This window comes from Lagenorhynchus albirostris, chromosome 15 (assembly GCF_949774975.1).
Source record: "Lagenorhynchus albirostris chromosome 15, mLagAlb1.1, whole genome shotgun sequence".
NCBI classification, from domain to species: Eukaryota; Metazoa; Chordata; class Mammalia; order Artiodactyla; family Delphinidae; genus Lagenorhynchus; species Lagenorhynchus albirostris.
Window position 1 is genome coordinate 73517264 of NC_083109.1, and position 22896 is coordinate 73540159.

At 44.0% G+C, this 22896-nt stretch overlaps 1 protein-coding gene across 5 annotated transcripts in view; it reads left to right on the plus strand.

The window, feature by feature from the left end:
• Window positions 1–16297, plus strand: part of TMEM248 (transmembrane protein 248) — a 32314-nt gene extending 16017 nt beyond the window's left edge. For 3 of the 5 annotated variants that reach the window (XM_060122687.1, XM_060122684.1, XM_060122685.1), the window contains exons 2-7: window positions 3652–3828; window positions 7726–8011; window positions 9687–9837; window positions 11348–11531; window positions 12874–13017; window positions 13585–16297. In XM_060122687.1, coding sequence (XP_059978670.1) covers window positions 3670–3828; window positions 7726–8011; window positions 9687–9837; window positions 11348–11531; window positions 12874–13017; window positions 13585–13605 — 945 coding nt within the window. In that variant the 5' untranslated portion in view covers window positions 3652–3669 and the 3' untranslated portion in view covers window positions 13606–16297. Of the gene's footprint in view, window positions 1–1293; window positions 2746–3651; window positions 3829–7725; window positions 8012–9686; window positions 9838–11347; window positions 11532–12873; window positions 13018–13584 lie in introns of those variants that run through there. The other 2 variants (XM_060122682.1, XM_060122686.1) reach the window with 2 other exon arrangements.
• The last annotated feature ends 6599 nt before the right edge of the window (window positions 16298–22896 follow it).

The window sequence follows — 22896 nt, forward strand, 5'->3', positions numbered from 1 at the left end:
GAAGTCCCTATAATTTTCTTTTTTTGTAATATCTTTTTCTGGTTTTAGTATCTGGGAGATGGTGACTTTGTAGAATGAATTTGGGAGTGTTTCTCCCTCTGCAGTTTTTTGGAAGAGCTTGAGAAGGATCGGTGTTAGCTCTTTTCTAAATGTTTGATAGAATTCGCCTGTGAAGCCATCTCTTCCTGGACTTTTTTGTTTATTGGAAGATTTTTAATTATGGTTTCAGTTTCGTTACTTGTGATAGGTCTGCTTATAGTTTCTAATTCTTCCTGGTTCAGTCTTGGAAAATTGAACCTTTCCAAGAATTTGTCCATTTTTTTGTGGTTGTCCATTTTATTGACATAGTTGTTTGTAGTAGTCTCTTATAATCCTTTGTATTTCTGCAGTGCCAGTTGTGATTCCTCCTTTTTCATTTGTAATTTTATTGATTTGCATCGTCTCCCTTTTTTTCTTAGTCTGGCTAATGGTTTATCAATTTTGTTTATCTTAAAGAACCAGCTTTTAGTTTTATTGATCTTTGCTATTGTTTTCTTCATTTCTATTTCAGTTATTTCTGCTCTGATTTTTATGATTTCTTTCCTTCTACTGACTTTGGGTTTTCTTTGTTCTTCTTTCTCTAGTTGTTTTAAGTGTAGGGTTATATTGTTTATTTGAGAATTTTCTTGTTTCTTGAGGTGAGATTGAATTGCTATAAGCTTCCCTCTTAGAACTGCTTTTGCTGTATCCCATAGGTTTTGGGTCGTAGTGTTTTCATTGTCATTTGTTTCTATGTATTTTTTTATTTCTTCTTTGATTTCTTCAGTGATCTCTTGGTTATTTAGTAGCGCACTGTTTAGCCTCCATTTATTTGTGTTTTCTGCACTTTTTTTCCTGTAATTGATTTCCAATCTCATAGCATTGTGGTCAGAAAAGATGCTTGATACGATTTCAATTTTCTTAAATTTTCCGAGGCTTGATTTGTGACCCAAGAGGTGATCTGTCCTGGAGAATGTTCCATGTGCACTTGAGAAGAAAGTGTATTCTGCCACTTTTGGGTGGAATGTTCTATAAATATCAATTAAATCTATCTAGTCTATCATGTCATTTAAAGCTTGTGTTTCCTTATTTATTTTCTGTTTGGATGATCTGTCCATTGGTGTAAGTGGGGTGTTAAAGTCCCCTACTATTATTGTGTTACTGTCGATTTCTCCTTTCTCGGTTGTTAGCGTTTGCCTTATGCATTGAGGTGCTCCTGTGTTGGGTACATATGTATTTATAATTGTTATATCTTCTCCTTGGATTGATCCTTTGATCATTATGTAGTGTCCCTCCTTATCTCTTGTAACAGCCTTTATTTTAAAGTCTATTTTATCAGATATGAGTATTGCTACTCCAGCTTTCTTTTGTTGTGCATTTGCATGGAATATCTTTTCCCACCCCTTCACACCTTCAGTCTGTATGTGTCCCTAGGTCTGAAGTAGGTCTTGTAGACAGCATATATATGGGTCTTATTTTTGTAGCCATTCAGCCAATCTGTGTCTTTTGGTTGGGGCACTTAATCCATTTACATTCAAGGTTATTATTGATATGTATGTTCCTATTACCATTTTCTTAATTGTTTTGAGTTTGTTTTTGTAGGTCCTTTTCTTCTCTTGTGTTTCCCACTTAGAGAAGTTCCTTTAGCATATGTTGTAAAGCTGGTTTGTTGTGATGATTCACCTTTGTTGTAAAGCTTGGAGTTGTTATACATGTCATCTTAAAAAAATTGGAAAAGGCTCAGTGTCTAAAATGTCAAAAAATTATTTTAAACATTAAGAAGACATAGACAAACATCCTACTGGTAAATGGCCAAAGATTCAGGCAGTTCACCTAGGAAGAATCTAAATGGCCAATAAAGAAGTAAAAGGATATTCTGTTTCAGGGAGCTGTAATTTAAAATAATGGTGAGATACAATTTCACATGATCTCGTTGGTCCAGATCCAAAAGATTGCCTTAGAATATCAAGCGTTGGCATGAATGTTGGGAAATGGAGCGAACCTTTTCCTTGCTGGGGGAAGTGTAAACTGGTATGACTTCCTCGGAGAGTCTGACAATATAAAGTCAAGTTGCAGACGGGCCTACTGGTGACCTCGTTGTGTTAGAACCACTCTTGTGCCTGCTCTGGTGCCCTTTGTGAGTGAAACAGTGGGAAGAACCCAGCTGGGCTTCCATGCCTGTGATAACTCAACTGTGATACACTTGCATCCTATACAGCAGGTAAACCCAGTAGACTGAATCAACAGAGATAAATCTCAGAAACAGAATGTTGAGTCAAAGACTCTTGTGAAAACAAACAGGTACACAGCCTGGCTTGTTGCGTGCGGTCGCTATTGGTTCTTAGGGGCTGTTGATGCATCTTTTTCTCTCTAAAATTTAAAAGCTGGCACAGATTTTTTAAATAGTTTTAGTGTTGTAGTCTGATCATGTATATAAGAGCTCATTACATGCCAGCTACTGTTCTGGGGACCAGGAGCCAGGGCCATAGCAGTGAGCAAGACTGGCAAAATGTCTGCTCTCTTGGAGCTCACAAATGAGGGGTGATAGACTATGAACAAGTAGAAACGTAACTAGACAGTGTGAAGGAAGTCAAGCAGGGTCCTGGGAGGCCGGGGGCTGAGGGTGGTCAGGGAAGGCCTCTCTGAGGAGCTGACTACTGAGCATAGACCTGCATTCTGAGAAGAGCAAGCATGTGGAAATTTGGGGCTAAAGCATTCCAGGCAGAGGTAAAAAGCCTGCAGATAGGACATGTTCAAAATTCCAAGAATAAAATACTTAGGAATAAGTTTAACAAAAGAAGTGCACACATATGCTTTGATAAATACAAAATATTAAAATAAATGAAAGAGAACGGAAATAAGTGGAAAGGCATCCCAGGTTCGTGGACTGGAAGATAATATTGTTAAAGTGGTGGTACTCCCCAGACTGATTTGTGGATTCAGTGTAATCCCTATCAAAGTCACAGCTGACTTCTTTGCAGAAATTGACAAGCTGATCCTGAAAAATAGCAAGGCCAGTGTGGCCAGCGGCCGGTGAATGAGGAGGGAATGTTGGTGGAGAGGTAGTCATAGAGGTTGGCGGGGCTTCTGGATCATGACACCCTGTCTCATGCCAGGTCCAGTGGGAAGCCTTAGGAGGGCTTTAAGCAGGGGAGTGATAAAATTCAGTACTTGTTGAGTGCCTACTCTCTGCCAGGTGCTGGGATGGGCATGAGTATGGTGGTGAACAGGACAGAATGTTGAATAAATAGGATTCAGCTCTTCAGTGGTAGGAAATAAGAGTATCCTCAGTTTATTTTTGTACATGTTGGCATGTATTTGTGTCGTATTACTGACTTAAACATTTTCTTAAGTAATATGGAAGTAGCAAATGTTTATTAAAGAATAATTAGAAAATTCAAACTGAAAGAATGCCTATCTTTCAAGATCCTACCACTTGGAAATAATGACAGTTAGCATTTAGTGGTCTTCTATTTCCTTCTAGTCTTTTGAATGGATTTATGATCAGATAGTTCTCAAGTTCAATAACGAGTGACCTCCTCATCCCCCCAAACCGTCAAAGAAACAGAAGTGAGAGTCATAGGTTTTCTTTTGGCGAGTCAGTGGGTGAATCTTCTGATTCATTCCTTTCAGGTGGAGCTGATCAGAATAATGTTCAACATCAACCCCCTGGAGAACCTGAAGGTGTACATCAGCAGCCGGCCCCCCTTGGTGGTCTTTATGATCAGTGTAAGCGCCATGGCAATAGCTTTCCTGACCTTGGGCTATTTCTTCAAAATCAAGGAGATCAAGTCACCAGAAATGGCAGAGGTATAGTAAATTCTAAGTTCTCCTCTCAGACTGGCTGGACCTTTATAGAGTGGGAAAACACCTTTTGGCTCTCCATATACCTTTCTTTGGTTGTGACTTTTATCCCAGTGAGAAAGAGTAATATTTATTCAGAATTTTTGGTCTTGCATCTTGCTGTGGCTCACTTTGTTAGGAAATAACCTAGTCAGATAGTTATTGATTTAAATAATGCTACCAGCTTTAGTTAGACTGTTTCAGCAATGAAACATGTATTTTGGAAAATATATTTGCAAAATGTTTGTGTCAAGAAGATCAAGAACTAACTTCTTTGCTATTCATATTAAATTAGCTAACTACAATTTTTAAAAACTGTAAACATTTTTTTTTTTTTTTTTTTTTTTGCGGTACGCGGGCCTCTCACTGTTGTGGCCTCTCCCGTTGCGGAGCACAGGCTCCGGACGCACAGGCCCAGCGGCCATGGCTCACAGGCCAAGCCGCTCCGCGGCATGTGGGATCTTCCCGGACCGGGGCACGAACCCGTGTCCCCTGCATCAGGAGGCGGACTCTCAACCACTGCGCCACCAGGGAAGCCAACATTTATTATTTTAAAGCCATATATTGTCATGGAGTTTTACCAGCTGTACTGATAGCTTTTTCATTGGAGAAGAAGAAATTCTAAAGAAATTAGAAAGCAGGATCTTATTTCCAAAGATATTTGCCTTTTTCTTATCAAGGAAAGCTTCAGTAATCTACAAACTTGCCTTCTAGATTTTATTTTTTGGTCAATTTAAGTGAATTATTTGGGCGTTGCTCTTTAATCGCTAGTCTAGGCATATAATAATTTTTGAACAGTCATAATACAGATTTTAAAAGATGTGTGTGGGACTTCCCTAGTGGCACAGTGGTTAAGACTCTGCCTGCCAGTGCAGGGGACACAGGTTCGAGCCCTGGTCTGGGAAGATCCCACATGCCACGGAGCAACTAAGCCCGTGTGCCACAACTACTGAGCCTGCGCTCTAGAGTTCACGAGCCACAACTATGGAGCCTGCATGCCACAACTACTGAAGCCCGCATGCTTAGAGCCTGTGCTCCGCAACAAGAGAAGCCACCGCAGTGAGAAGTCCACACACCACAACAAAGAGTAGCCCCGGCTCACCACAACTAGAGAAAGCCTGCATGCAGCAATGAAGACCCAATGCAGCCAAAAATCAAAAATATCATAAAATAAATTTAAAAAGTGTTTCTGCATATCAGAAAACAATACAGTTGATAATCTTGTTTAATAGAGGTGAATAACAATATCCCTATTAATAAATTTATTTTATGCGTTAGAAATTATGCTGAATCAATGATATAGTGAATTTACTGGTGGATAAGTGTCTTTTAGGACAAATTAGTTCCCGTCTTAGATTCTGTGAGTGTCTTCTCTTACACTTTTTCTTCTTGGGTGTGTTCATTGGTGAGAGTGGGCATGGGGGCGGGGATAGGGATTGCATTATTGTTGCATCGTGTGTGCCTTGTGATGAAGAGGAGAGTTTTGCTCAGTGTTACGGGGATTATGCTTCCTCTTGTGCTCTGTGGCATTCTAGATCATAGGTGATGTTAGCAAGAAGGGACCACCTTCCCACATTAAGTCTCTAATACAAAGTAACAAGTTTTAGCTATTTCTCCTGTGAAACCCTTCCAAAGAGTTTCTTACCAAGATACCTGCTGGCTGGCTTCATTCTCCCCCTTTTCTGACCCTGCCTGAATCTTTAAAGGTTATCGAAACAGGCTGTACCTACATTAGGGCTGAAAATGAACATTCTAGTCGCAACCAAAGTTCTTCAGCATCCTGGCATTGCTCTCCCTCAAAGCTCAAGTCCATGTTGAACACACAGCCAAGATCAATGGTTAAGATGTAGCCTGGATAATTAGCCCTTAATCAAAATGGGGCCTGACATTGGCCTTGGCCAGCTGTTCAAAATGGACTCGAACTCTGCAGGAAAGCAGAGCTGCAAGATGCTGCAGAACTTTGATTATGATTAATTTAGTGATTTTATTTTCAAATCAGGATCCTAGGTGTATGGGGAAAGTTTGGTGCTGTGAATCAGAAAACAATTCTAAGTCTGCCTTCAACTCAGCTGGCATTGGAGAGTCCCTGATTTGCTCTGGGCCTCAGTTTCCTCATGTCTGGAATAGGAAGGGGTGAGACTAGGATGTTCATTTTCAGCCCTAATGTTCTTTAATGGTCTGCTGAGTTTGTAGGTGTCAGGGAAAATGTAATTTGAAATATCTGGTTGCCTTCTTACTAAATGCCAGATACTGATAAACTGAGGCTATAAAGGTAGACCTGACTGGTTAGGGATTACTCCGAATGGCATTTTTAATCAATGTTAGAATTACTCAAAATGTAACTTGGGGCTTCCCTGGTGGCACAGTTGTTAAGAATCTGCTTGCCAATGCAAGGGACATGGGTTCGAGCCCTGGTCCGGGAAGATCCCACATGCCGTGGAGCAACTAAGCCCATGTGCCACAACTACTGAGCCTGTGCTCAAGAGCCTGCAAGCCACAACTACTGAGCCCATGTGCCACAACTACTGAAGCCTGCATGCCTAGAGCCCATGCTCCGCAACAAGAGAAGCCACGACAGTGAGAAGCCCGCGTACCACAACAAAGAGTAGCCCCCTCTCGCCGCAACTAGAGAAAGCCTGTGTGCAGCAACGAAGACCCAATGCAGCCAAAAATAAAAACAAATTTTTTTTAAAAATGTAACTTGGGGCTTCCCTGGTGGCGCACTTGTTAAGAATCTGCCTGCCAATGCAGGGGACACGGGTTTGAGCCCTGGTCCGGGAAGATCCCACATGCCGTGGAGCAACTAAGCCCATGCGCCACAACTACTGAGCCTGTACTCTGGAGCCCATGAGCCACAACTAGTGAAGCCCACATGCCTAGAACCCATGCTCCGCAACAAGAGAAGCCACTGCAATGAGAAGCCTGCGCACTTCAATGAAGAGTAGCCCCCGCTCGCCGCAACTAGGGAAAGCCTGCATGCAGCAATGATGACCCAGCACAGCCAAAAATAAAATGAATGAAATAAATTTATTTTAAAAAAATGTAACTTGGTTTGTCTTCACCTTTGGCACCTTTTTGTAGATAATGTTGCTTGGGAGAAAGAAGTTGTATGTAACAGCCTCAGTTGATTTGTTATTGCTATTTTAGCCTGAGTTCATCTTTGGGTGTCTGCTAAAACTAAAAACACACACCCTGGTGGGTACTTTGTTGGTGTCAGTTTTAAAACTGCTTATAATTTAAACCATCAGTACAGATATTAAGAGAAGCCTGAAAACATCTTTTCTCCTCCCTTTTGAAATTGTTCCTGTTCTAAAGCGGCATCCAAAGTCCATGACGAGGGGGGAAAGTACCACACGAGTGTTGGTAGTTACTGCAGTTTTGCGTTCCCAAGACAGAAAGCAAGGTGTAGAAAATTGACCTTATGAGAAAATATTTTAAGGCGGCCTTAATTTTTAAAAAATAACTAATTGTAACTGCTAAATGAGTTTGGATTAATACTTTTAATATTTTACTACTTTTGTTCAATCTTTCTTTTCAAGCTTGATTCTGAGGCTAGATCATTTCCTGTAAGTTTAATACCCTTTTTTTCTTTACATATTTTCCTAAGTTGGCTTAATCTCACAGTGTAATAGCTCATGCCAATGAAGAGTTTATATTTTAGATTTTGAATGTGAGAGTGGTTGAAAAACCACACTATTACGCCAGCACAAGAGGCTGAATGCTGTGTTGTTGTATTTTGAAGGACTGACTCTGAGGCATGGTCCCCCTGTTGTGTGATGCCACACCGGGGGTTGTGACTGTCACTGCACTGGCAGCACTTTCAGTCGGCTCAGGCTTGTTTTCCTCTCTCTCGTTTTACTGAAGGATTGGAATACCTTTCTGCTGCGGTTTAATGATTTGGACTTGTGCGTATCAGAGAATGAAACACTAAAGCATCTCACAAACGACACCACAGCTCTGGAAAGCACAGTGACCAGCGGCCAGGCCAGGATGTCCACCCAGTCCCCACAGTCCCTGGAGGATTCAGGCCCAGTGAACATCTCAGTTGCAATCACACTAACCCTGGACCCACTCAAACCCTTCGGCGGGTACTCTCGCAACGTCACCCATCTGTACTCGACCGTTCTCGGGCATCAGATTGGACTCTCAGGTATGTGAGTGTTAGCCACTTCTCTCCAGGCTTTCTCAGGTAACAGCTGTTACAACACAGAGCATTAGAGTGTACGGTTTTACTCATCAGACTGTTTTTTATTTTTTGTATATGTCTTCCCTTTTGTTGAGTTTGAACTAAACGAAGCCAAGAAGGGACCATTTCTACTACATCTTCACCTATTAAAGTGTTTGGTATGCAGCAGGCTCTCAATAAAAGCCCATAAGAGTAGGAGACTGGGAAAAAATTATAAGGCCTATTTCTGGTCTTAATATTTAAAAACACACATTTTAAAATTTTTGAGTTTTTATTTTAATTTTATTGAAGTATAGTTGATTTACAATGTTGTTAATTTCTGTACAGCACAGTGACTCAGTTATACATATTCTTCATATTCTTTTCCATTATGGTTTGTTACAGGATATTGAATATGGTTCCCTGTGCAGGACCTTGTTTATCCATCCTGTATATAATAGTTTGCCTCTGCTAATCCCAATTCCCAATCCATCCCTCCCCCACCAGCCCACCCCCTGGCAACCACAAGTCTGCTCTCTATATCTGTGAGTCTGTTAAAAACACCAATTTTTTATTCTGGCTCATCATTTTGGAGTTTTCAGTACATACTACAGATATTGCTACTAGTCTTAAAATTTTGTGAATGCACTGGGCTAAGAACTAGAAAAAGCCTGGTCTCTTCCCTTTGGAATTTTGGGATAAGGAAGAGACAAGCGTAATGTGAGTTAATATTCATCAAGCACTTAAAATAGTTCCTGGCACAAAGGAAATGCTATATAAATGCTTGTTAAATAATATTAAAAATAAACACTTATGGAACATTGAGCACTGCCCTTGGACTAGTGCTAAACCCATGACAGACTGTAGGTGATTCAGGTGATTGTAGGTGATTCAGGAGAAGGTTGGAAAGTAGTAGAAGCTGGAATAATCAGGAAAGGCTTTGTGCCAGAGGCTTGGGCCTTGGAAGAATCATCTTTGGTTTGGTTACCAAGAACCTTTTAAAGTCCTTGAAGGAACTTGGGAGTGCCTGCCAGCCTCCTGTTGGCTGTACCAGGTGAGAGCTGTTCCCATGTAAGGAGGTAAGGGCGACATCTGGGTTTTCCACGTAGCAAGTGGACCTTTTTCTTCCGCTGTGATGTTCGAATACCTTATTCATTTACGCTTCATCACTCACCCGTCTCATGACCTTTCTTAAGTCTGTTCAGCCGTCTGATCCTCAGTCTACTCGTTTGTAAAGGGGAACAGTAACACTTCTTTGGCCATGTTTTTAGGATAGTGGTACATCTTAAGTGAAGTAGTACATATAAAAGCAGTTTGAAAATGGTAAGAGTGCTGTATGAAAGCTGTAACAATGGTGATGACTTACCCAGCCCCAGCCTTCCCACTGAGGCATGGCCTGGGCCCTTGCGTGGCAACTCCAGGCCTTGGCTGAAGGTGACCCCTCTCCGTTTGCCATTTTGTGGCTCTGCCAGGTGAGCAGGCCTCAGTCTGGCTCGGAACTGCTGTTATTCCTGAAACCCCACAAAAGCAGGGGTCCCAGTTCAGTGGGCTGATAGGTGATTCCTGGGTGGGTTTGATGTCAGGATTCATTCAGATTCCAGAGAATAATAAATGTATGAATTCTCGCTTTACTTACCAAAAAACCAATTTCTCTTTCCAGGCAGAGAAGCCCACGAGGAGATAAACATTACCTTTACCCTGCCCACAGCCTGGAGCTCGGACGACTGTGCCCTTCACGGCCACTGTGAGCAGGTGGTGTTCACAGCCTGCATGACCCTCACAGCCCACCCTGGCGTGTTCCCTGTCACTGTGTAAGTACTTTCCTGACCCCATAAGAAGCTCCATTCACTGTAAACGTGACTGGGATGCCTGAGCAAATTCTCAGGACAGCTTGCCTCGTGTTACTTTGTAGAATTGTCATTACTGGGACCTGTCTATAAGATTGTTTCAGTTTAATTTTGGTTTTCTAAAGGTAAAACTTCTGCATAGAAGTATCAGAGGGTTAGTGTTTCAACGAGGTTGTGAAAGCATCTGGTTGCTGTGTGTAAGTTTTAGGTGGCCTTTCCTGTTGGTAGAAGAAGCCACAGGAAAGATGAATAAGAGCTGATCCTGTGACCATAATGACATTTAAGGCTCCTGAAAGATAAAGGTTTTTTTCGTCTCCATTATCCAGGAAGAGTTATTTTTTAAATTGATAGTATAAATTGAACATTATTTTCCGTGATATAGTTACTGTTTCTGAAACTTTTGCTTCATATATATATATATATATATATTTTTTTTTTTTTTTTTTTTTTTTTTTTTTTGCGGTATGCGGGCCTCTCACTGTTGTGGCCTTTCCCGTTGCGGAGCATAGGCTCCGGACACGCAGGCTCAGTGGCATGGCTCACGGGCCTAGCCGCTCCGCGGCATGTGCGAACTTCCCGGACCGGGGCACGAACCCGTGTCCCCTGCATCGGCAGGCGGACTCTCAACCACTGCGCCACCAGGGAAGCCCTGCTTCATATTTTTTTTGAGCAGCTGTCAGTGTAACCGCTTTGCCTTTAAGGCTTTTCTTGCCTCTCCTTTCTCTGGAAAGGAGATAATGATCTATAATTACATGAAATACACAAGATGTAGCCTATTTAAAAGAATCTTAGGGTGAATCCTTTAAAAATAATAATCCTGGGATTTATCTGTTTTAGACATTTGGAGGTTTGTAGGACAAGTTAAGCATTATTTGCTGTTGGTTGTAATATCTGATAGAGAACTTTGTATGTAAGACTTCCAGTTGTGACTAAGAGTTTAGATAATTTGAGAAAATGGGCTTAAAAGGAGCGAGTCCGTTTCTGGCCACATCATATGCGAGAGGACATGGGTTGAATTCTGAAGGCAGAAGTCTAACACCCAGACTCCTAAGTGCCGGATGCCTATTTCTTATTCTTTACGTGTTTATTTTTTAAAGAAATTGGGCTTCCCTGGTGGCACAGTGGTTGAGAGTCCACCTGCTGATGCAGGGGACACGGGTTCGTGCCCTGGTCCAGGAGGATCCCACATGCCACGGAGCGGCTGGTCCTGTGAGCCATGGCCGCTGAGCCTGCGCGTCCGGAGCCTGTGCTCCACAACGGGAGAGGCCACAACAGTGAGAGGCCCGCGTACCGCACACACACACACAAAAAATCACTGAACTAAAAATATAATGGTATTTATCTCAAGAGAATATGTTTCTTACTCATTCTGCACGTGTGGCTCTTCTTGGTGCTATGCCAGCGCTGGTGGCTGAGACACAAGTAAATGTCTCAAGGCCACTGAGCATGTGTCTTGCCCCGTCTTCTCCTGCAGACAGCCGCCGCACTGTGCTCCTGACACCTACAGCAACGCCACGCTCTGGTACAAGATCTTCACAACTGCCAGAGATGCCAACACAAAATATGCTCAAGACTACAATCCTTTCTGGTGTTACAAGGGGGCCATTGGAAAAGTCTATCATGCTTTAAATCCCAAGCTTACAGTTATTGTTCCAGATGTAAGTGAGAACAGTTGTGTGTGTGTGTGTGTGTGTGTCCAGGAACTGTTAGAGCAGGCCCTGTTTACCTCCTTGGGTTAGCTTAGCCCCTGCCATTCTAGCTGTCCAGCTGGGTTGGGAGACCAGGTGGAGTGCTGGAGACTTGGAAAAACATGCCGCCCATTGGGTTAAGAAAATTGCTTCTGTTCTGTTTCCCGCTTTGTTCAACAGCAGTTATTTATTGAGCACTGCTGTGTGCCTAACCTGGGGCTACAGCAGAGGCTGGTTCAGTCTTACTCATCCACGCAGCCACTCACTGAAGCGTATTGGGTTAGTGTCAGTCTGAGCAATAAATAGTTCAGAATCCAGAAAGGCAGAAGTCAGTAGGAGGAGATGACTCTGGCTAGTTATTGATGCCTGTGTAGGATTTTACTTTGTAAGGAGGAAATGGGCAGAAGGCACTGTACTATGGACTAGTGGATGATTTGCTAGTTTAGTTTGCTGCTCTGACTTGAGCCCACCTTTAACAGACTGCACTGAATTTTTGTAAATCCTCTTTTCTTCTGTCCGTATATGCCAGGTGGATTTTTCTTTTTGCCCAGTCCGTCCTTCTCTTTCCTTATGCCGCGTTTTTATCAAGTTGTGGACAGTGGTATACCAGGGGCCTGCAGCAATGGGGATCAGGCTGTATGGTGGGCAGGGGCCAGGCTCCAGAAGGCCCTTTGTGCCTCGCTGAGGTGTTCAGACTTTCTCCTCGGACGAGGCCATCACTGCCTGAGTTTGGGCTCTAGGGAATTTGTAGAGCAGTGTGTCAGGAAGACTTGTCTGCCCAACTGATGTGTGTAAATGGGATGGCGCCTGAGGCCTGGACCTGTGAGAAGGAACAGGAGTGGGGGCCTGGCTGGGATCTCAACAACTGGCCGAGCCCGGTGGCTGCTTGCCTGTGGGACATCAAGGAGGAGTGAGTCAAGGCCGGCTTCAGCGTTTCCAGCCAGGGGCTTGTCCAAGTGGGGAAAGGCCCAGGAAGGAGTTAGGAACACAGGCTTGGGCTGTCAGCCATGCAACCTGAGGGCTGTCAGAGCAAGAGGACATAAAGAGAAGAGCAGGGGTTAAAGACTATGGGGCCTTGTCAGGGGCGGGGGGATTCGGGCATAGGACCCCCTTAGGAAGGGAAGGTATGGGTGGTGTCGGGAACACTCTGTCTTCACTTAACAAGCTCCAGCGTTAATAGTTTAGCTGTCGATTCCCGTGTGAATTGATAGTTGCAGCAAGTCTGGAAATTGTGCACCCTGATTCCAGGAACCCAGCATTAAAATCCTCAGTAACTCAGTGCACATGTTTCTGGTTTGTTCTCTTTGTTTAGGATGACCGCTCATTAATAAACTTGCACCTCATGCACACCAGTTACTTCCTCTTCGTGATGGTAATAACGATGTTTTGCTATGCGGTTATCAAAGGCAGACCCAGCAAACTGCGTCAGAGCAATCCTGAATTTTGTCCTGAGAAGGTGAGCAGTGGGTGGGGTCTGACCCAGCATTGCACCAGAAGGTCCCAGTTAGTCCTTATTCCATTTATTGTGGGTGATTCCTTTCCTCCTGCGAAATTACTTCCCGTCTTTTTATCAGCAGTCATCTCCCCTCAGCCTCAATTATGGTGTTGCATCTTCAACCATATACCCAGGCCTCAGCTGGGAAAAAAGTGTTCTCAAATCCCCACTGGCAAGCGGCTGATCCTGAGGGCTGCCTCCCCTCCGATTCCACGAGCTTGAGAAGTCACCTCCCAGAATGCTCTTCCGGGTTTCCAGACACATAACGCTGTATCGCAGCACAGTGGCTCTGCAGGGTCAGCTGCGTCTTGCAGGAGGCTCGGATTTCTATTCATTCCCTCCTAGATGAGGTCTATTTTCTTAGGGGTTTAATAGTTCCCCTGACTGATAATAGTTCCCCTGACTGATAGATGTGTGCGGTGTGGCTCCCTGGGTTTGGGATAGGACCAGAACCTGGTAAGAGTGCTGGTGGGGCCGAGTTATCCAGGCTTTGCTGCGTGACTGGGCTGCCGTCTTGCTCTCTTCTAGGTGGCTTTGGCTGATGCCTAATCCCACGGCTGCCGTTTTCTGAGAGAGACTGAGAGAACCATAATCATTGCCTGCTGAACCCAGCCTGGGCCTGGACACTCTGTGAATACATTATCTTGCAATGTTGGGTTATTCCAGCCAAAGACATTTCAAGTGCCTGTAACTGATTTGTATATATTTATAAAAAATCTGTTCAGAAATTGGTCCAATGATGCACGTGCTTCGCACTGGGCACCGCCAGAACCCTTCAGCCTCACCTGCGGACTTGGCGGGATGATCCTGAGTAGCGCCGGAGAGGATTCGTGACCTCGCCGTCAGAGCAGGCCATGCTGTCTTTCCCAGGGTCCCAGAGGCGCTTCACTGCTGGTGGGGTTGAGGTTTGCTTTGGTTCTTGTTTCAGCCCGATCTGTACAGAATGTTCAAAACAGTCTGCACCTTTGATATGATACTGCATTTCCAAAGCCACCCCAATCCATTTTGTGGATTTTATGTGTCTGTGGCTTAATAATTATAGTAACAACAATAATACCTTTTTCTCCATTTTGCTTGCAAGAAAACATACCTAAGTTTTTTTTTCCTTTGAAGAAAAAAGTCACATTTTAATACTATAATTAAGACAGATTTGTGCTTTTATGTTGAGTAAAAAGTTAAATATTTAAAAGTCACCTACATGGTACAGATCTAAGTTTCATTTTCCACGTGGACAGCGAGGAATTCGGTCTTGTTTGAGTTGAGTTGGCACAGAATGTTCCACTGTCTTTTTCTTCTCTGTTGTCCCTTCCCTCCATTATAAAAGTTAAAACAGCTTCCTCACTCAAAAGGGCTTAAAAATGAAGTACACACGGCTCTAGAGTGAAAACGAGCTGTTCTCTTCTGGAATGCAGATGACAGTACGGAGAGACAGGGTGATGAGTCGGTCTAATAGTTATGACAGGGTTTCTTGTTTTCTTTGAAGAGGGGATGGGTTTTCTTTCCTGGGTGTTCTTTGGTTTTTTGGCATTTATTTTCATGCAATTAACATTCTCAGAAGGAAATGGCAACTAGTAGTAGATCAGTAACATTAAGTAAACGATGCCTGTGAAATTTGAAGGAAAGCAATTCTGATTTGCCATTTATCGGGAAAACCAAAAGCATTTTTCTTTCCTATAACATTTTGATGATCTAATTCCTTTATCCCTGTTTTCCTTCCAAACCATCTTCATTTTAAAACAGTTGTGCATCTTTTCCAGCCCTTTCTTGTTACTTGTATTCTTACCATTTTTCTTTTTCTTAATAGCTTTTTGCCTTAACCCATAGTCATTAATGATTTCTGTGTTCTCCCAAGCCATGTTATAGCAGAAGGGCAGTTAAAACCTTGGGCGCGACTGTCAGTCAGCACTTTTTTCTCTTAACTCCAGGTCTGTATTCTGTTCTAAATTAGAACCAGCCCTGCAGTCTGAAATATATTGGCCTAGAACATTTTATCCCAGGCTTTTTTTTTTTCTTTTAATATCCAGGCATTCTTAAATGGAAAACATTTGTGGGCTTTTACTTAAGGTTGTTATTAAAATAATCATCATAGTAACTTGATATGTTAATATTCCTTTTTTTCCTTTTAGTATGTTCCAAGCGCAGTAATCATACTTGTCTATCCAGTTTTTTTATGATATGAGTTGCTTACATGATGCATGGCTAACCGGTTAATTTAGTTTTTCTCTTTAGAGACTTTGAGACAAGATTGAGAAAGAGCCATTTGGCTTGGCCTTTAGAAACATCAGTATCACTAAGACCAACAGATTTAGAGGAAGCTGCTACTGAATTAATAAAATCCCCATGAAGTAGAGTTACAGGAATAGATTTAGAACTGGCAGAGTAATATAAAAGGAAGACAGGTGAAAAAAGTCACTTTCACTGGTTTGTTCGATCCAGCTTGTTGCTAACATTAATGGCCCTTGTTTTAATCACAGGGACTGGCTGGCATCTGTAGCCAGGGGAGCAGGGACACTGTTAGGCATGAGGAAAGGAAGTGCCAAAAATGCCTGGATGGTATGACTTGTCATGAGGTCGGGTCACTCACTTTAAAATCCAGCATTCTCCCTCGCAGGTGATTCTCAGAGATCTTCCGGAAACCCAGCGTCAGCCAGGTGTACAAAGGGAGGAGGGGAGCCCATGGGGCCTGGGCCCACTGACCCTCAGCAAGCCCAGAGGACCTGTTACTACCTGGGCACTAGCAGACAAGGCCTCGTCCTCTGCTGTCTCCTGCTGGGGGGCCTCAGGATGAGAAGAGTGTCACAGACAGGGTCTGTCTGCCATTCAGGGGTGACCCCATGCAGGAACACTGGCTCATCCTCAGGCATCTTGGACCAGAGTCCAATAAAAGGTCAGCAACTTACTATTAAAATGGTTGTTTCAGATCATATTGATCTCTTTCCTTTTTCCTTTTGTCCTTTCACTGTATGACTTGAATCAGTTTTGATTCTATCTATCTGTAAGTTTTTCTCGTCATTAGGAACCTGCCACTTCGGTTGCGTTTTCTTTGGCAGTACGTAGGGATTCAGCATCCTAGTTTTTCAACCCTCCTGCAGGCACTGTGGGGTTTCGAGGGCCAGCGAATCCATTTCACTTACCTTGCTGCATGATGGTCAGTAGCTGATCTGTTACGGCATTCCCAGATTAATTTTCTGTGTTTGAAATATGTGCATATGTGCTTTCCAGAATAAAAAATCTGAATTTGCTGTGTCTCCATTTCCTTCTGTCTGATGGGTGTTTTCTAAGGGAAGAACACGTGCGGTAAGTAATTGGGGGTGTTCTGTAAGCTGTTCTTTCCAAGTGTCACCCGTCGTCAGGATGAGGGGTGGGCAGTGGTATCCTTCTGGGTCTCACCAAGCACACGGGTCTTCTCGCTGAGAGTACAAACCTCTTTTAGTGTATTGGACCAACAAGTGCTCGCAGAGCTGACCCAACTCCTGCCCAGAAGGAGGATGTAATACAGAGCGTGAGGAGCATCTGCATGGGGATGGGAGTTTAAAGACACCCTTCTTGCTTATACACGCGCCCTCCGTGTGCACTCAGCCCGGGCTCCAGAAGCCGGCTCTGACTTCCCGGCACAGAGCTCCCACGTGGGCCGGGCCTGTTTTGCCAGGAAATGCATCCTCCGCATTTGTAAAGGGCAGTCATGTTCACTAACGTGAATTTTTCCCTTTCCCAGTGGGCAGGGGCTCTGTGGCTCTTCCCTCCCTCGCTCTCCAGCAGGGGCTGGGTGGTAGGGGCCAGCCTCTGGGTGCTCTGTGGGACAGGACAGTGCTGAGGACGGGACACCTCAACGGGCTTTTGCTTCTACCTCCTTCGCTTCGTCCTGCCGTCTCTAGTGCGTGGAACGCTGCTCCCTCCTCGGACTCGGAGGTTTGTGTGTGGTCTTTCCATTGCAATGCAGGAGCCCTTGGAGAATAAGAGCTCACATCTTCCTTCCCTACCATCTGTAAAATCTGACATGGACCCAGCCCACAAGTCCAGTTGGAGATGGTGCTTTGTAAGCACCTCTTTGTCCTGGTGGGTGCACTGTGCCTGAAGGTCCTCGGACGTGCCCACTGTCCTTGCGGATTTCAAGAGAAGTGGAGTGAATGCACAGACCCGAGGTGTGCTGTGGAGTCCAGTCCAGCTCATTGTGAACTTACTTGCTGTCTTGAACAAACTCTCTCTCTGCCCGTCTGTGAGAGCCCATCTTTTTTTTTGTCGCTGAAGACCCCAAACTCCTTACACCATGCTAGTTGATGATGGATGAACTAGAGTGGTTTGACCATTGCAGGAGCAGATAGATAGCAGGTTGAAGGGGGATACGTTTTGCTTTTGAGGTTATTCACCCTCTTTACTCCAAACTCTTGGTCAGTCAATAACAGATTTTTCTGGGGTTCTTCGTATGTGCCATCACCCATCCAGGAGCTAGAGGCACGGCAGCACGTAGACAAAATGCCTGCCCTCTGGTGGGGAGACGGTCCAGACACACAAATATATTTATAATCTCATGGCAGCCAGTGATGCGATCAGGAGGGTTACCTGGATGAGGGTGATGGCTGTGACACCTCAGCTGCGGTGGTCGCAGCAGCCATCTTGAAAGAGGTGTGCTTTGAAGGCACACAAAGGGGGAGTTCTGGCCTGGAGCATTCCATGCGGAGGGCAGAGACTGTACTCCTAGGGCCCTGGCTTACTACGGGGTGGAGGATGGGAGTCCTACAGGGATTTGTCTTCTTACCTGAGGACAAGATTCCTCCAGGCTGCTGACGGGGTGGCCACGTAGGCGTGGCAGGCCACAGGCTCTGCAGGGAGATGCTGCAGCGCCGTCTGGTCCAGGAAGGGCGTTCTCAGGACTGGAATCGGCATGGCAGGTCCAAACCCTGGCTCCAACTCCGACAGGCCACGTAACTTTGACTGAGTGGCTTAATCTCTCTGTGCCCGTTTCCTCATCTGTAAAATAAGGATAACCGTACCCACTTGAATGCAGTGAGGATTGAGCAGGTTTGTTTTTGGGGGGTCATTTTTGGCCACACCGTGCGGCTTGTGGCATCTTAGTTCCCTGACCAGAGATTGAACCTGGGCCCTCGACAGTGAAAGCACGGAGTCCTAACCACTGGACCGCCAGGGAATTCCCAGGAGCAGCTTAACAAAGCGCTTCGAACAGTGCCTGGCACTCTGGAAACATTTAACAGTGTGCTGTGGAGGGTGTCCAAGAGCAAGGCTAGTGGGTCACCTCTGGTTACCTTTGGTAGATGAGAACTAACAAAGCAAAGAGGTCTTCTCTAAGCTCTAGTCTTCCATCAACAGTGGTGTTGCCTTTGCAATGGGTTCCTGTCATTTGCTGAAGTATTTGAGAACTGATGTCTGAAAAGGATGCGTTTATAACAAACAAATTTCATGAAATAAAAACCACCCTCACCACACGTAACACGCACTGATGTTCAAAATTTTTAGTTTCTTCTATTTAATTGAAAAACTGGGCTTAACCACGAAATTGATTGCATGGCCAACTTAAAGGCAGGCAGCCTGCAATTTCAAAAGCACTGTCCTAGTGCCAGCAATAATAGTGACCAGGTCATCGACAGATGGTAGCATATGGGGAGGCAAGAGAACACGGTGTTTAGCAGCTTGGGTTTAGGATTAGGAACCGGATTGTCTGGGTTCAAATTCTGTCACTGCCAACTTTTCTCTTGGGGATCCTTGGGCAAGTTTCATTTATACTCTCTGCCACCATTTTTTTTCATCTGTAAAAATAAGGATTGATAATAGCGTTTACTTCCTAGGGTTCTTGTGAGGATTCAGTGAATCAAAATGTGTGGAGCCTATAGAGGATAAATGCTGGTTGTAGTTGTGGAGGCCCAGAGTCAGCCTGCTTACCTAGATCCCCTCCATGCAGGGGATCTGGTGGGGGTGTAGGGGCCAGCACTTGGGGGTCAGTTGGTGGAAACAGGACCAGAGCTGAGCCCACAAGCCCTGTCTACTGTCCTATTCACACCCTCCCTACTTTGGTCCCTGGAAAAGTTAAAGGTTAATGGTGCAATTCCACCAGTGATCTGATCCATTGTACAGATTGAACTATGTGAAAGATGACACTTCTCATGACCTCTCTGATGGAAGATGTAGAGACCAGGACGTAGCCCATCTGCAGTCACGAGCACCCATTGATAAAGTGGGTACCTTGGGATGAGGCAGGGGAGTGATGTCGGAGGACGCAGGGATCAGTCCGCTGGTTATGTACTGAGTTCTGGTCCTGCAAGCTCAGCCCCAAAGCTGCATGACACTGAGCCTTCCCTCCCCAGCAGCGCGAGGTCTGCTTTGAATGGAGAGCTTCATTTACAGAAGGCTGATTCACCCACTGGGGCTGTAGCTGGCAGGGTAGAGTCTGGATCCCGGCTGGATCCCAAGCTGTGTCCAAGGCTGAAAAGTTCAGTAATGCCTGGATATTTCTGGCAAAGTGTTGGGCAACTATAAGACAGGACAAAATTGTCTAAACCAGCCATTTCAGGGCGCTGGAAGTTGACCAAAGGCAAGTAAATTAAAAAAATTGAGAAGCATCTATTTATGGAAAAACTTGCTGAACTTCAGGAAAGAACACTGAGTATCTTGCCTGGAGCTGCTTCCATTTCCCTCCTCATCCCCAGCTTGTAGTGCTAGCGGGGTGAAGGTGTCTCTAAAAACTAGCAGCTTCATTGTTGGGCTTGATCTGGAGGGAAAGGTGAAAGACCCGTGTGCAATGGCATTGTCTGTAAAAATAGCAAACTCAATAGGAAATGAACGGGGAAAGCCCACAACTTTGTTAGCCTGAGGCTACAGTCCCACTTGGGGCAGGTGGCAGACCAGTGGACTCTATAGAAATTTACCAAGGAACTCCTGGAAAAGCGAGAACCAGAGAGGTTCCACACATCCCTGGTGGAATGGGAGGCTGTGTGCACACACACGGGAGACCCAAGAAAGCTCAAGCTCTGTGGTGGAAAATAAAAGCTGGGATAAGCTTGAAAACAGATTGAATTTTGAATAGGATTCCCCACTCGCCCCCAGACCTATGAGCAAAGGGTGAAAGCCTTACTGGCTCGAGTGTTTGATCAGAACCTCAAACCAGTCATTGCTGGTCTCCTGTGCTATACAGATCCAGGGGCAATCTCTCGGGAGTTTTTATTTTACAAAAAATAAAAATATAAATTAAACTGAGCAGAGACATCATGGGCTACATACCATGGAGAAGATAGTTTCCACAGATTGGGTATAGGCAATTTACTAAAAGCAAAACAATAACATCAGCCTTGGAGGAAAATCAGAATCCACAGTTGCTACAATGTATTATCTAAGATGTCCACTTTTTGGGACTTCCCTGGTGGCGCAGTGGTGAAGACTCACGCTCCCAAAGCAGGGGGTCTGGGTTCGATCCCTGGTCAGGGAACTAGATCCCACATGCATGCCGCAACTAAGAGTTTGCATGCTACAACTAAGGAGCCTGCCTGCTGCAACTAAGACCCAGTGAGCTAAAACTAAGGAGCCCACGTGCCGCAACTAAGACCAGGCGCAACCAAATAAATAAATATTTAAAAAATAAAACGTCCACTTTTCATCAACAAAAAAAGGAAAGTAAAATTAAAGATACAGTACCATTTACAACAACTTAAAAATGCTTAGGTATATCAAACTACCACTGGCATTTTTCACAGAACTAGAACAAAAAATTTCACAATTTGTATGGAAACACAAAAGACCCCGAATAGCCAAAGCAATCTTGAGAACGAAAAACGGAGCTGGAGGAATCAGGCTCCCTGACTTCAGACTATACTACAAAGCTACAGTAATCAAGACAGTATGGTACTGGCACAAAAACAGAAAGATAGATCAATGGAACAGGATAGAAAGCCCAGAGATAAACCCACGCACATATGGTCACCTTATCTTTGATAAAGGAGGCAGGAATGTACAGTGGAGAAAGGACAGCCTCTTTAATAAGTGGTGCTTGGAAAACTGGACAGGTACATGTAAAAGTATGAGATTAGATCACTCCCTAACACCATACACAAAAATAAGCTCAAAATGGATTAAAGACCTAAACGTAAGGCCAGAAACTATCAAACTCTTAGAGGAAAACATAGGCAGAACACTCTATGACATAAATCACAGCAAGATCCTTTCTGACCCACCTCCTAGAGTAATGGAAATAAAAACAAAAATAAACAAATGGGACCTAATGAAACTTCAAAGCTTTTGCACAGCAAAGGAAACCATAAACAAGACCAAAAGACAACCCTCAGAATGGGAGAAAATATTTGCAAATGAAGCAACCGACAAAGGATTAATCTCCAAAATTTACAAGCAGCTCATGCAGCTCAATAACAAGAAAACAAACAACCCAATCCAAAAATGGGCAGAAGACCTAAATAGACATTTCTCCAAAGAAGATATACAGACTGCCAACAAACACATGAAAGAATGCTCAACATCATTAATCATTAGAGAAATGCAAATCAAAACTACAATGAGATATCATCTCACACCAGTCAGAATGGCCATCATCCAAAAATCTAGAAACAATAAATGCTGGAGAGGGTGTGGAGAGAAGGGAACACTCTTGCACTGCTGGTGGGAATGTGAATTGGTTCAGCCACTATGGAGAACAGTATGGAGGTTCCTTAAAAAACTACAAATAGAACTACCATATGACCCAGCAATCCCACTACTGGGCATATACCCTGAGAAAACCAAAATTCAAAAAGAGTCATGTACCAAAATGTTCATTGCAGCTCTATTTACAATAGCCCGGAGATGGAAACAACCTAAGTGCCCATCATCGGATGAATGGATAAAGAAGATGTGGCACATATATACAATGGAATATTACTCAGCCATAAAAAGAAACGAAATTGAGCTATTTGTAATGAGGTGGATAGACCTAGAGTCTGTCATACAGAGTGAAGTAAGTCAGAAAGAAAAAGACAAATACCGTATGCTAACACATATATATGGAATTTAAGGAAAAAAATGTCATGAAGAACCTAGGGGTAAAGCAGGAATAAAGACGCAGACCTCCTAGAGAACGGACTTGAGGTTATGGGGAGGGGGAAGGGTGAGCTGTGACAGGGCGAGAGAGAGGCATGGGCATATACACACTAACAAACGTAGTAAGGTAGATAGCTAGTGGGAAGCAGCCACATGGCACAGGGATATTGGCTCGGTGCTTTGTGACAGCCTGGAGGGGTGGGATAGGGAGGGTGGGAGGGAGGGAGACGCAAGAGGGAAGACATATGGGAACATATGTTTATGTATGACTGATTCACTTTGTTATAAAGCAGAAACTAACACACCATTGTAAAGCAATTATACCCCAATAAAGATGTTAAAAAAAAAAAAGTTTTCACAGAAACCTAACACATGCCTTTTACAATGGAGTTCTAGATGCAGGTCTAGATGATGTCAAGAACTGATGGATCTCATGAGTCATGACAGCATTTTGGGTTTTAGTTAATGCTTAGGATTAAAAAAAAAGTTTTGTTTTAAAGTGAACCACTGCCCCAGTATGAAAATTTAATCTTCTCCTGAGACCAGGGCTTTTGAAATCATTCAACTCTTGAAGTGCTTCAGTGAACTTGTGCTGTCAGTGACTGAACGCTGCCACCAATGGTTTCAAAGTTCAAAAACAGAGGCTCCAAGAGTTTTCCACCCTAAGAGCACCAGCCCTTGTCTTTCCCTACTCTCCCACCTCCTGTACCACCCTCTGCCCTTCCCCAAATACTTCAGCCAGTGGCTTGGATGGAGAAGCTGATATTTATAACCTCATGACTGGAGAAGAAAGGGTCTTCTTGTCAA